The 13,229-nt window shown below is 54.5% G+C and overlaps 1 protein-coding gene across 4 annotated transcripts in view; it reads right to left on the reverse strand.

The window, feature by feature from the left end:
• The window catches only part of LOC118906695 (myelin basic protein), a 117,602-nt gene that overhangs the window by 14,649 nt on the left and 89,724 nt on the right, over positions 1 to 13,229 (reverse strand). For 2 of the 4 annotated variants that reach the window (XM_036874255.1, XM_036874254.1), the window contains exon 5: positions 12,476 to 12,553. The exons of the other annotated variants lie outside the window; for them this stretch is intronic. In XM_036874255.1, coding sequence (XP_036730150.1) covers positions 12,476 to 12,553 — 78 coding nt within the window. The remainder of the gene's footprint in view (positions 1 to 12,475; positions 12,554 to 13,229) is intronic. 4 annotated transcript variants of the gene reach the window in all.

Consider the following 13,229-nt stretch of genomic DNA (forward strand, 5'->3'; position numbering starts at 1 on the left):
AGGGGTAGACACATAGCTCAATGGAACACAGTAGAGTCAAAAAATAGACCCACACAAATAGGACCAGGTGATTTTTGACAAAGGTGCAAAGACAATTCAATGGAGAAAGCATAGTCTTTTCAACATATGGAAGTGGAACCACTGGACATCCATATCCTAAAACATGAACCTCAATCCAAAGTCACACCCTATACAAAAATTAACCCCAAATGGATCATGGATCTCTATCTACACTGTAAAAGTATAGCGTTTTAGAAGAAAACCTTCATGACGTGAGGGTAGCCAATAAGTTTATAGACCTGACACCAAAAGCATGATCCATAAAAGAAACAAAATTGATAAACTGAACCTGATCAATATTTAACACTTTTGTTTTGCAAAAGACACTTTAAGAGAATGAAAAGACAAACTACAGATGGAGAAAATATTTCCAATCATATATATGACAAAAGACTTGAAACCACAAGTCCTTCTTGTAAAGAACTCTCAAAAAGCAATGGTAAAAAAACAAACAACCAGGTTAAAAAATTGGACAAAACACTTGACTAAACACTTCACTGCAGAGGATGAGCAGAACGCAAATAAGCACATGAAAAGATGCCCAGCATCATTAGCTCTTAGTAAGATGCAAATCAAAACCATCAGGAGACACCACTACACCCCTATTAGAATGGCTAAAATAAAGGATACTGACAATACTAAGTGCTGACTAGGATGCAATGCAACTGGAACTCTCATGCTTTGCTGGTGGGAATGCAAAATGGTACCCTCACTCTGGAAAACAATTTGACAGTTATTATAAAGCTAACCATGTATCAATACTTACCATATGACCCAGCAATCCCACTTCCTGCTTTGAATGATAAAAGAAAAACTACATAGTTTTGGAAGTGATTTTTGTAATGAATATATTAGTCTCCAATCTTTTGATGGAAATAATTTGAATCTTAAATGAAAGCTTATGATCACACAAAAACCTGTACATGGATGTTTATAGCAGCTCAATTCGTAATCACCAACTCCGCAAACAACCCAAATGTTCGTCACTGAGTAAAGGGATAAACAGACTGTGGTACGTCCGTGCAACAGAATACTATGCAGTAGTAAAAAGGAGCAACAACTCAGAGCCATCTCCAAGGCATTGTACTGAGTGAAAGAAGCCATTCCAAAAAGATTTCATACAGTATGATCTCATACACGTGACTTTCTTCAAAAGAGTACACTACAGGGAGGGTGACCAGAGCAGTGGTTGTCAGGGGTCAGGAATGGGGGAGGGAAGGGTGTGGTGTGAAGTGGGAGGGAGGTTGTGGGGTGATGTACCCTCATTGTGGTGGCAGCCACATGAAACTACACGTGTGTTAAAATTCACAGACGTGTACACCAGAAACAACCCAATTTTACTGTATGTTAATTTATAAAATAAAATAAGTCCGTTTAACACGGTCTGTCATTACTTGGCCCGAAGTCGGCGATGGCAACATTATGTCGTGCCGTGAATTTCCCGGTCGGAGATCTCCGCGTGGGGGGGTCTGGCCTTCTCCCAACATCCATCTTACGTCTCCAGGTCTCCAGCTAGATTTTAAGTTTTTGGAGGAAAAAAGAAAAACTTCTACTTGATTCCCCTAAAGCTTCTGGCAGTTTGGCTCAGCAAATAGAAGTGGACAAAGGAACAAAGAAACCCTCTTTCTACTGGGACCTCCTGGAAAGAGCAAGCCTCTGGGGGCTGGAGGGCTCTGGTCCTGACACAAAATCCCCTGCGAACCGAGCACGCCAAGCGCTGGGGCTTCTGTTTCCTCACATGTGAAAGCACGGGGTTGAAACAAGAGACTCGCTGAGAGAATTTTTAGCTCTCAACTTTTACTAAGAGGCCACCTCTGAGTAGCAGCCAAGGAAAGAAAAATAATTCTCCAGCGAGGTTTACGTATTAGGGCGTTTCCTAAGACTCTAGGGCTGCTGCTTAATCTGTTTATTTATGCTTCACTGAAAAGTTCTGTGGTGAGCACAGGAAGAAGAGCTGAGAAACGCGCCTCGGTTGCCATGGTGATGACGCCTTTACACAGTGGCAGGGGAGGGGAGTGCTGCATCTGTCACCCTTAATTTTTTTTTATTGTGGTAAAACATACGTAACGTGAAATCTACCATCTTGCCGTCGTTCAGTGCGCAGTTCAGTGGCCTTAAGTACATTCACAATGTTGTGTATCCATTACACCATCCACCTCCAGAACTTTTCCATCTTCCCAAACTGAGACTGTACCCAGTAGACACAAACTCCCCATCCTCTGCCGCGGCCCCTGGAAAGCCCCATCCTACTCTCTCTATGAATGTGACGGCTCAGGGGACCCCATACAAGTGGAATCACACAGTGTTTGTCCGGTGGCAACCGGCTTCTTTCACTGGTGTAACGTCCTCAGGGTTCAGCCACGCTGTCGCTTGGGTGAGAATTTCCTTCCTGTTAAGGCCGGGTCATATCCCATTGCCTGCGTAAGCCACATTTTGTTCACCCATGCATCCACGGATGGACACTTGGGTCGTTTCCACCCTTTGGCTCTTGTGCTGAGTCACGTGCTCTGACTCGGACCCTGTGATGCTGATGTGGTCCAGCCTCCGACAGGTGGCTGCGGGGATGCCGGCTCCCAGCTTCCTCCCCCACAGCCTGAAGAGCATCCTTTATTCTTTGAAGGAGCCTGGCGCGGGGGGGGGGGGGGGGGTCGTGACTCTGAGGCCATATCGAAGGCCGGCCTGCGCTGAGGAAAGGGGTCCACGCCCACCTCGAGGGGCGCCGGGCGGGGAGGCTCCGGCCGCGCAGGGCACCTCTGCTGTCGCCGCTCAGTTCACGGGCGGAGCAGGGCCAGCCTTGCCTCCCGGGCAGCGGTGGGAGCCCCTGGCAGGAGCGGCGGGGTACTTAAAAACAGTGCGTTTTGGCTTATTTGTTATATTTCACAATTTGTAGGGAGTGGGTACTTACTTCCATGCCTCACTGTAAACAAGGGGGTCTGTTTCTGTCCTGGAGGAAACAGTCTGGGGAGGGAAGGGGCCGCAGGGGACGGGGGATGACGGCGGGGTCGTCTGGGTGCGAAGGTGACCCCAGTGGGGGGAGGACGGGGCGCGAGTGAGGCTGCCGACACCCCCGGAGCCGCGGCCAGTCCCCTGCCTGCATCTCCTCCCTCCACCCCTGGGTCCCCGGCCTCTGCCCCCAGAGCCTGGGACACACAAGTTTCCCTTTAAGGAGCCCCCTGGACTCGGCTCCCGAACTCAGGAAGGGTCAGTGATTCTCCGATGCAGCCCTTCTTGTCTGTGTCCAGAAAGGATAGAAGAGGCAGAACTGCTCACATCTTACAGTTATTTGCCAGGAATGGTGTCTCTTTGTCCGTGTCTATCCTGATCCAAGTAGCTCATCTATTTGTAAGTGATTAAAAGGCGAAGGAGGAATTCGAAGGTCAGTCCTACCGGAAAATCCGAACCCGACACCCCAAAGCCGGGGCGGGGCGGGGAGTGGCCACCCCTCTGAGCGTGAGCAATCAGAAAAGGAAACGGGGCCGGACACAGGGCCCGCGCCCCACGTGCCGGTCTACACCTGAGGTTAGGACGTGAACACGCTCTCTCCAAAATACGTGGAGCTGAATATCTGGGACAAGTGAAATTAGAAAATTAGTCCAGTTTTTTAAAAATGAAAACTCAGGTTGTTTAGAAAAATAGTGCTTATTACATAGGGATTTCAAATACCAAGAAGTTTGTAGAAGAAATCCTACCTCTTGGGGTGACTTGGTTCACACTCTGATGAACCACGTGGAGACCTGGTTGTCTGCACACGTGAACACGTGAGTCGTGTAGGGGCCTCGGCACGTGATCACAGCACACGCAGGGTTACGTGGCACTGACGTGTTACTCTTTTTTGGCATCATGATTAACAAAACAACAATAAACTTCTTGGTGGCAAATAAAATAACATTATGCTAAAAAATTTAAACACTGCGGGAGGAAAGCCATGGGATAAAGGACAACCATTTCATGAATTTTTAACATAAACTGCTTTTTTTCATTAGCCTGTTTCATTGTACTGGTTTTGAAAAATTGATTAATTTTCCCTCCACTTGTGATAATGTCCTTCACCAACAGGGGGGGCTCGTGCACTTGGCTTCCCAGCTGCTTTCCAGTCCCGTCTCCAGATAGCGGGAAGGATTTTTAAACTGTTTTTCCAATTTGCTGAAGAGCTGGGAGTCCTTAAACTTGCAAGTAATAGCAGGGGATTAGTTTTCGCCTGACACATCTGAAGATCAGTGGTCATCAGATTGGGTAAAGATTCATTCCCTTGACTCCAGCGGCTGTCTTCTGAAAATAGGGATGAGATATATGCCAGCATCATCATTTGCATTTGCATTTGATTAGAAACAAATGGATAGAGTCGGTCCCTCTCAGAAGAAAACGCTGCCTCTTGAAAAAATTAGTATTCACTGTGTCTGGGGTTTTGTGCTTAGGGGGAAAAAAAAAAGGAGTTCTAGCGTTTATTTCTTGTCTGTGAGAGGAATTTAAACTCTTTCCTGAATCCACCAACAGAATGCCAGTGATGGAAATCAGAGCGAATCCGTGGCTCTGGAACGCTTCCCCCCCCCTCTGCGTCCACCCCTCCCGGGCTCTGCACCTGAGAGGCACCGGTGTGCTGCCTGTTGGACCCTACGAGCCCAGGCGGTCTCCCCTCTCTCTGCCCAGGCTTTAGTTTGCTTGCCTCTTCCTCCGGATGAATGACATCGGATGAGTGCAAAGGAGGGACCAGGAGAATAACATCATTAGATACACAAGCGTAAGGAAAAGCATCTGAGGACCGCCCAGGTGTAGACTCATGGCTTATAGTAGCTACACAGGAGACTACGAGCCTGTTATAGGACCAGCTCTCTCCCTGGTACTTTAAAACCCGGTGTGACGATTTGAGGCTCGTTACAAGATGAGAACGTCTTTTAAATATCATAATTGTGTTCTGGCTTCCCTCAGATCGCAGGCATTAACAGGAAGCATGTTCTCTTCCTGCGCTCTTACTCTGTCTTATTGTGTGCTAGTCTGGGAGAAACTGGTCCTTTAAAGACAATGTGTGTCTGATAACTAGTGTTGGTAATACCTGCTCCATCTTTCCTATGTGATGTGAGCAGACACGAGTTCTGCATGGAGCTGCTATTTGGAAACTGCTGCCCTTTTTAAACTTGAAATCGAGCATTTTCACGGAGGTGACTGACGCAGGTGCCCTCATGCCAGGGCACCTCAACCCACCATCCGTCGGGGTCTGTGGCTACAGGTACCTCCGAGGTGCCCCGGGTCTGGCCCATCAGCAAACTCCTAACCCTGTGAAGGGAAAACTGAGGCGGCCAAGGCCCTGTGCAGCCTGCCTCACTCAGTGAGAGGTCCTGGTGCCGTGTCAGAATGACACAGCCGCAGTGGCCTCTCTGTGGATCTGTCTCAAATATGTCCAGATGGTCATCCACTGGCTAAAAGCAGTGACCATTTTCTTACTGGCACTTTCTTAGTCAAGTCAATCATACAAGTTCCAGGAACGCACGTTTCTCCCTGTGTCCCTAGAAGGATCCAATATAAAAAAAGGAGCAAAGAAAGTGGTTCTACTTGCTTTGAAAACACGGGGCGGACGCATTATTATTTTCACCCCAGCTGGTCATAGACCAAAAATGTTGCTCTGTGTGGCCACCTTATTTTGCAGATGTGGAAGTGGATACTCAAAGGGGTTAAGTGAAGGGCCTGCGGTCTCCTTTCAGCCCCAGCTCCATGTTTTAATCTGCTGCGCCATCCGAGATCCCTGTGGAGTCCACGTGCACGAGAAGCAATGTCCCAAACCAAACAGTAGCAGCAGGTAGAGAAATCACGGGCCAGCCACGTGACCAAAGGGAAGGGAGAGGAACTTTTCCAAGTTTGCAGACTTACCTCCTGTTAACCTGTGAAGGTGTGGTGCGCTAGAAACAAAAATGTGCTCAGATATAAGAAAAACAAATTAGTGTCTCTCAGTGGCATCAATCAGAGATGTCGGTTAATATCTAGAGAACTGGGAAAGCTGTAATCACTGCTCTACTAGAAAACGAGTTCCTACTTATGTTGGTAAATACTGGTAACTGGATAGGACAAATGCGCGGCACATCTAGTGAGAGAGATGAGATTTTTCAGGTTCATTGTTATTTGGAAGGATGCAGTTCTACGTAATTAAAACTGGGGCTCGATCAGCTCCCTCTTTCAATGGAAAAGTTATGCCTCAATCCAAGCGGACTGTACAGTCTGCAACGTTCTATTTTGTTCGTGTGGTTAAAAGCATCCAACTAACCAGCCATCCAAGGAACAAACATCTTTGATACTTAATCCTTCAATTTACAGGTTGAACACGACAGAATTGTGCACATATCCACCAAGTGGCATTAAGGATACACGCCTTTAGTAGATGGTTTCACCAGTGGTCCAGAGACACAGGGAGCAGAGGAACTTGCATTCTCCTTTCTTCCGCCAGAGAAATCTTTGATTTTGTGGCACCCTCAAGAAACCCAGATCCAGGCAGCTAAGCGGTTCATCTCTTTAACCTGTTTGGAACCACAGACTACAACGGTGTCACTGTTTTTCTGAACTGCCGACAATAAGGGAGAACAACAGAGTAAGACTTGGGATCAATAAAATGATTTTTTTTCTTGTGAAAGTGCTAAGAAAACCAAATATGCTTCTTCCGTACTGTTTTCTTTATATTTAAGAACCACGACACGTAGTTCACTATGAAACGGATATACTTTTTCTGCCTTTTTCCTCTTGCTTCACACTTCTTTTGATGGTTTATAAAACTCCTTCACCGCCCTCAGAAATCTTGTTTCGGTGATTTGTCCTCCTTAAGGACTTCCTGAAGGAGGCAGCAGCATATCTTGTGCTGAATGACTCTTGTCCGTGGCTGCCCTGTCTGTCTGCCCTTCTACCTCTCTGTAGCCCTTTGGAAGGACGGGCTGTGGCAGCTTTATGCCCCTGTGGCGACTGGCCCAGGTGCTGAGCTAGTTGCCAGTAAAATAAGTACTCTGGACTAGAGCATGTGACCCAAAGGTCACAGGCCTGTAGAAGACATGACACATCTGGCTGGAAACTCTTCGAGCTATGAGTCTCCCCCTTTCAGAGCTGGTCTTGATGAACACGGCGTGTTTTAATCCCCACACCCTGACCGCACGATGCTCTCTGGCCGTTCCCAGAAATCACTGGATCACGAGGTTATCTTGGGCCTTTTGGGCGCGCTCCTAGTTTTGTGTATACATGTTTTTCAGAGGAAGCAAGTGCTCCATTTCTGGTCAAACAGCTTCTAATACGCCTCAAGAGAGAGCATTAGATTTTTTCTGGCAAGGTCAAGGCATTTAGATTTTGCAGTCGGGAGAGAATTCTTTGCCGTCTGAATGACCTACGCAGTTTTGCCCTACGTTTTTGCCCTTGGCAAGTTTAAGAATATGTTTGTTCCTGAATCATTGACTCGAAGGAGTTTAATTAAAGCCGTGGGCTTCTTCTTTCTTTAGAGAAAGCCGTGCAGTATCAGCAGCGGGCTTTTCTCAGTTACGGGAGAGATTCACAGGCAGACCTTCGTTGAGGTGGAGATGTTTGGTGACCTGCTGCCTGTTCTGGTGACACGTCTCTTCTCAGATACTGGCAATGAGAAGGCCGGCGGGGCGCGGTCTGTGCGGAGGTGTGCGTCGTCCCTGGTCCTCCGCTCAGCTGGGGCTGTTGCCTGGCCCGTGATTAGAGGCGCCGGTTTCCAAGCTGGAGAGTTTACCCTCTTAGCAGCCTGTGAAGCCGAAGGCGGCGGGCTGCGGGAAGCACGGCAGCTTCTGGTTTCCTCCGTGATGTTTCACCGGAAACGAGGACACCGAAGCCCCCGCCGCCTCTGCGCCCATGGCTTTGCCTCCACGGGACGGCCGTCCACAGACCGGGCTCAGAGGCCTCCTGGCAAGGACAGAACGAAAGCTGGGATGCGGTCATGAGGTCACCCTGGACACCGGCACACAGGAAGTCGGGGTCACGTGTCACAGCCGGCGCGTCCGCTCGTTCAGGGAGCGTGTGGTGGCTGCGTGGCCCGAGGGGGGCGGACCTCGGGCGGGGCTCCGAGGCCCGGCCTCCGCTCGCGGGCCAGGATGGTGGAGGAGGAGGCGGCGCGGTGACAAGGGCCCGGCCAGAGGTGGCAGCTGCCGCCACGTCGGCGAGGACGCCGCCGACCGTTGTGTTTTCCACCCACAGCTCCGTCTTCTCGTCCAGACGGGATGCGCGGCCGCCCCTGGGCCGTCCCGCCAGGGACGTGAGGCTCCCTCTTTGGTGCCCAGGCCACCCGCGCTTGTCCCATGGGCAGCTCCTCCCTCCTCGTCTCGGGCAGCCCGGGAGAGCTCACAGCCGGAGGCCTGGGCTCCTCGTCCCCACAGGGCAGGCTCACCGCCATTTCCCGAACTCAGGCCGGCCGGGCTGGCGCTGAGAGCGACGCTCTTGAACGTGGGGGTGGAGGCCTCCCGTGTCTCCTTCCACAACGGCGGGAGGACAGGCTAGATGTCGGTCTTAACCGCTCCGGCTCTTTTCCTTGCGCCCAGGCACCCATGTTTAAAGACCTCAATGTGTGGAAAGTACGCAGAAGACTTCCCAGCATAAACATCAAACTATCAGCTCAGCAGAGGCGTAAACCAAACAATCGCCCGGAAGCCTTTGCTTGGCTTAGAATTCAGTAGTCTCCTTGCGCAGAATGACAGCAAGTGGTTTAAGGGATGCAGAGTCTGGAAGATTATTTTGGAAGAAAAGCCAAGTTGCAACAGGCTTTCCTGCAAGTGAAGGCCGCGGGCCCGGGCGCAGCTGCACTGGGGGGCAGCCCGTCGCGGGGGTGGTGGGGGGAGTAGACCACGGTCCCCCAGGAGAGGCCCGGCCCCAGGACGACCAGTCGGCCTCCGCCCAGGTGGGCAGGGCCCCACTTGCTGTGCTCTGGGTCCCCATGGCCAGACCTCCAGGGCCCATCAAATCCATCCAGCTCTGGTCAGAGCCATTTGCTTGGGCATCGTGAAGAAATCAATTGAGAAAACCTGACGGCTAAACACGAGGGAAGCCTCTGGAAGGCTTTCCATGTGAGTGATGCCTGGGGTCTGGGGGCCGTGCCTCCCGGGAGCAGAACAAGAGCCCACAAGCCTAAGGCACGGAGTCACCCCGAGCACCTCGGGGCTGGCGGGGCTGGGCTTATGAGAGGTCCCTGGAGACCTGAGGAAATAACCATGGAGTCTTAGTCTTCAGAAAGATGTTTCCAGTCACCGACTCTGACCCCTTTGCCTTCTGGGTGAGGAAACTGAGGCCTGAGAGCAGGAACCCAGGAGGTGACAGCCAGAGCTGGGGCGGCCTCTCAGGGTCCCTGCGGGAAGCGGGCCTGACGCGCCCTCGATGCGCCGGCGGCTTCCAGATGTTTCTCTCCCTCAGCACGGGGGCCCGGGGCGTCGGCAGGGCAGGCGGTTATTTCTGCTGTCGTGTGCTTTTCAGGCCAGGAAAGGAGGCTCAGAGCAGACACACGGAGGCTGAGCAGTGAATGAGACCTACCACGCGGGCTTCCGTCCTTACCCTGAGCTCTTCCAGGGGCTAGGAGTCCCACTCCTTAACCCCCAAGCATCCTGGGGACAGCTGGCTGGGGGGTCACAGCGGGCAGGCGGCTCTGGGCGAACCTCTGGGCACCTCCCGGGCCGGGCGTCCAGGCAGTGTCCTCTCCAGGCCACGAGGACCGGTTCCCGGGGTCTGTGGGACGCAGGCAGAGGGGCTTAAGGAAGCCAGTGAGAGCAGCTGACGGGCGTGGGGACAAGGGCTTCCCCCTCTGTTCTTCCTGCATCTCCAGGGCCCAGACGTGCAGGTGTGGGTGGGACGGGGGTCACTCGGGCGAGGCACTTGCCCCGCGCTCCTCGCCCTGGGCGCCTCTCCAGCTCCTTCCATCGCAGGTGCCAGGCGCTCTGGGTCACGCAGCTTCCAGAGGCCCAGCCGTGCGGAGCCAGGGTGCCATGATGGAGAAACCAGAGGAAAGGCTCTGCCTGTCTCCCCACGGAGCTGTCTTCCCTGTTGTATATTTGCTCCTTGATTCTGCCTTGGAATTCGTGCTTTCCCAACTTGCTTTTGGGTCCTCAAATATTATTTCATGCGTGGCCTTGGGCTTCCCACCTTCCATGGTCCTCTTCCAGCCCTCAAGGTCAGCCCTGTGTCAGAATCAAGAGAAGTGTTCAGGCTCCTGGAATCAAGGGATTCCTCGCAGGGGACCCAGTCCTGGAAGCACAGCCACAGTGCTGAGCCCACTCGTTCCTTGGCGTGTAGTAGGTGGGACTTTCTCACCCTTCCTGGTGTGTTTGTTCAGAGACAGACAGACAGAGAGAAGGATGTCCGGGTGCAGGACGCCAGCCTGACATCGCTCACCGACTTTAGGTTTCTGAACCGCAGGGGAAGGAGGAAGCTTTCGGTCCCGAGCCGCCAGGTGGTCCCGCACCGCCATCCCCAGCCCCTGCGCCATCTCTTCGGCCGTGGCCTCACGCCGCGGCTCCTGTCCCCTCCACAAGCCTACTCCACGTGCCCTTTGTCGTATTTTGAAACCACTTCGTGCCACCTGGCCCTTCAGTGCTTTCCCGTGTCCGGGGCCGTTAACGCTCCGAGAAACATAAGCTCTTTCTTGAAATACTGAAGAATCCAGCGCGCTGGAGGAAGACAGAGTGAACAAACGGCAAAGGCAAAGGCCCGTAACTGGAGGCCGCGGACGCCCGGCCCCCATGCTGCGTCCCTGGGGCTGCTGTGTGGAGCTCGTGCATTTCTGGCCAGGTTTGTGCATGTGGGCACAGAGGTCTGTCTGGGATGAAGCTGTGGAGGGCAGGGCTGCTGCTCTTTCTCCGCCAACGGAGGAAAATCATTCTGCTGTAAGTTTCTTAGCATCCCCAAATGCCACAGCCCTGGCCCCTGGCCCTCCCCGCTCTGCAGTGCATCTGGGATTTCTGGCAATGTCTCTGCCTCTCGGTGGAGCGGGCCTGCTTTCTGATGGCGATGTGTCCCGTGGAGGAGAGGACGGGGGTCCCGGTGGCTTCAGGGCGCAGGGAGCATGTGGGTCCCCGTCGGGGCCTCTGCCCTCCCCGCCTGCCCGCCCGCATCCCCGCTGCCAGGAAACAGCGAGCGTCCGCCCCGGCTCTCCGCACTCGGCCTGGGAGCCCAGGGCCCCCCAGAAGGCCTCTGGGGCCCAGCCCTGGCTTCCTCGAGGCTGAGTCTGGACCAGGCCAAGGCCCAAGGGCCCCAGAGGTTATGCGCCTCCAGGGGGACGGGGCCCTCTCTACCTCCCTGGGGGTGGGGGGTGTTTGCTTTGAGAAGGAGCCACCGAGGGGCCCTCCGCACCGGTGAGCACGACGGTCACAACTGAAACACGATTCCGGCGGCAGCACCCCTCCAGCCCCCCTGCAGCTGTCACCTGGAGATGCGCCCCTGCCCACCCCAGGGGGCTTAAGGGCAAGTCCCTCCCGGCAGCCAGCAGCCCGGGCACCGTTCCCGTGGCCGGGTCCTCCGACGGGGTCAGGCCCTGGGCTCCGCGGCCGCTCTGCCAGCCTCCCCGAACCGACGTGCTGGAGCCGACCCTTTACGTCGTGTGGATCCACTCCTCCCCTGGGACCAGCCGGTCCCGCGGCCCCCTGCGGTCACACCGTCCCATGCGGAGCGGAGGGTCTCAGCTGCGGGCACAGCTCCCAGCTGCCTGGGTCCCGCTCCCCCGGGCCCCTCTGCTTCGTTTGAAGAGGAAGATCCAAAGCGAGACTCCTGGGGCCCCATCCTCACCCTCGGGGCTCAGTCGGAACTAGCTTTCCTGTCGCGTGCCACGCGGTTTCAACCTCCTGCGCTTTCCCAGGTTGGAAAGGCCGGTCGATGCCCGGGCACAGCGCCGGCTGGGGTCCGAGAGCACAAGTCTAGGCGGGGCCGTGCCCCCCGCGAGCTGGGTCTGACCCGGCCGATCGCGCGCCTCCCCCCGGGGTCGCCCCAGCCCGCCGTCCACGTGGTCGTCCCTACGGTCCCTACGAGCTCCGAGGGGCAGCCGGGAAGGAGGTCCTGCCCCGGGGAGCTCAGCTGGGCTGGCGCCTGGAAGAGCTCACTCACCTCGTACTCGGCGAGCGCTCCGTGTCCCTTAGGCGCCGGTCCTCCGAGGAGCCGGGACCACAGGCGGGCCAAGGCCGTGGCTGCCGGCCACCTCGGGGGCCGGGCTCGCTCCGGGAGCTTGTCCTCACCCTGGGCCCACCTCCGTCTGGGCGGGGCCCCCAGTCCAGGCCGCACATCCCTCGCGAGGGACCCCCTTCCGTCTTTGCACGTTTTCCTTTGCTCGCTTCCCCTCAGGAGCTGCCCTGGTCAGTCCGACAAACGTGACCTGCCAAGGCTCCCGGGCTGGGGGCGAGGCCCCGGCAGCGCCTGCGCCGTCCCCGCCGTATGGCCTGGCCGCCGGGGGGCGCCGTCTTACCTGGCACACGTTGCACAGCCCGGGCGGGCTGCGGGCATGACGGGGCAGGGGGTTCCTGCTCTGCCTGAGCCACGCGACCTGCCAGAGGGACAGAGCGGCCACTGAGTCCACGTCCTCCAGCGGCCGAGCTCCTGGCGGCGGGGACGAGGGGCGGGCGAGCGGAGGGGGAGGATTAGAGGATGCGGCACGTGAGGGGGACGGAGGATGGACCAGCCGATGGCCGGGGCTGGGCGACACGGGGAGGGAAGATGGCAGGGGACAGCCCCTGAGGGCCTGGGGGCAGAAGGAAGGACGACAGAGAGAAAGGAACAAGCAGAAAGGTTTAGGGAACAGTTATCTCCCGGAGTCTATTCTGGGGGCCTGTAGCTCATCATGTGACCAAATTTCCTTAAAAATGTCGCCGGCACCAGACATGTAAGATTTCCAAGACAGCTTCACGTGACGAGCTGACAGGGCTTTTCCGACTCTGTAATGGAATAGATTTTATTTTATTTTTCTTTTAGAGCAAGCGTGTTCGCTTCCACTCTGGATTTACAAGTAGGAGTCTTTCCTGCTCTGTGGGGTTAACTGTGGCTCTCACAGTTGGGTCCTCTCAGTTTGCTCCAGGGTGAAAGGGAATCACTTCAGGAGCAACGGAGCGTTCAGAAGTCATGCTAGCCGACCACTTGGAGTTATACGTTCTCACGGCTATTCTTCTTTGCTGTTGGTGACATTTAGGAGCGTAATATTAATAGGGACTTGAAACTCCTTCATG

This window comes from Balaenoptera musculus, chromosome 14 (genome assembly GCF_009873245.2).
Source record: "Balaenoptera musculus isolate JJ_BM4_2016_0621 chromosome 14, mBalMus1.pri.v3, whole genome shotgun sequence".
NCBI lineage: Eukaryota > Metazoa > Chordata > Mammalia > Artiodactyla > Balaenopteridae > Balaenoptera > Balaenoptera musculus.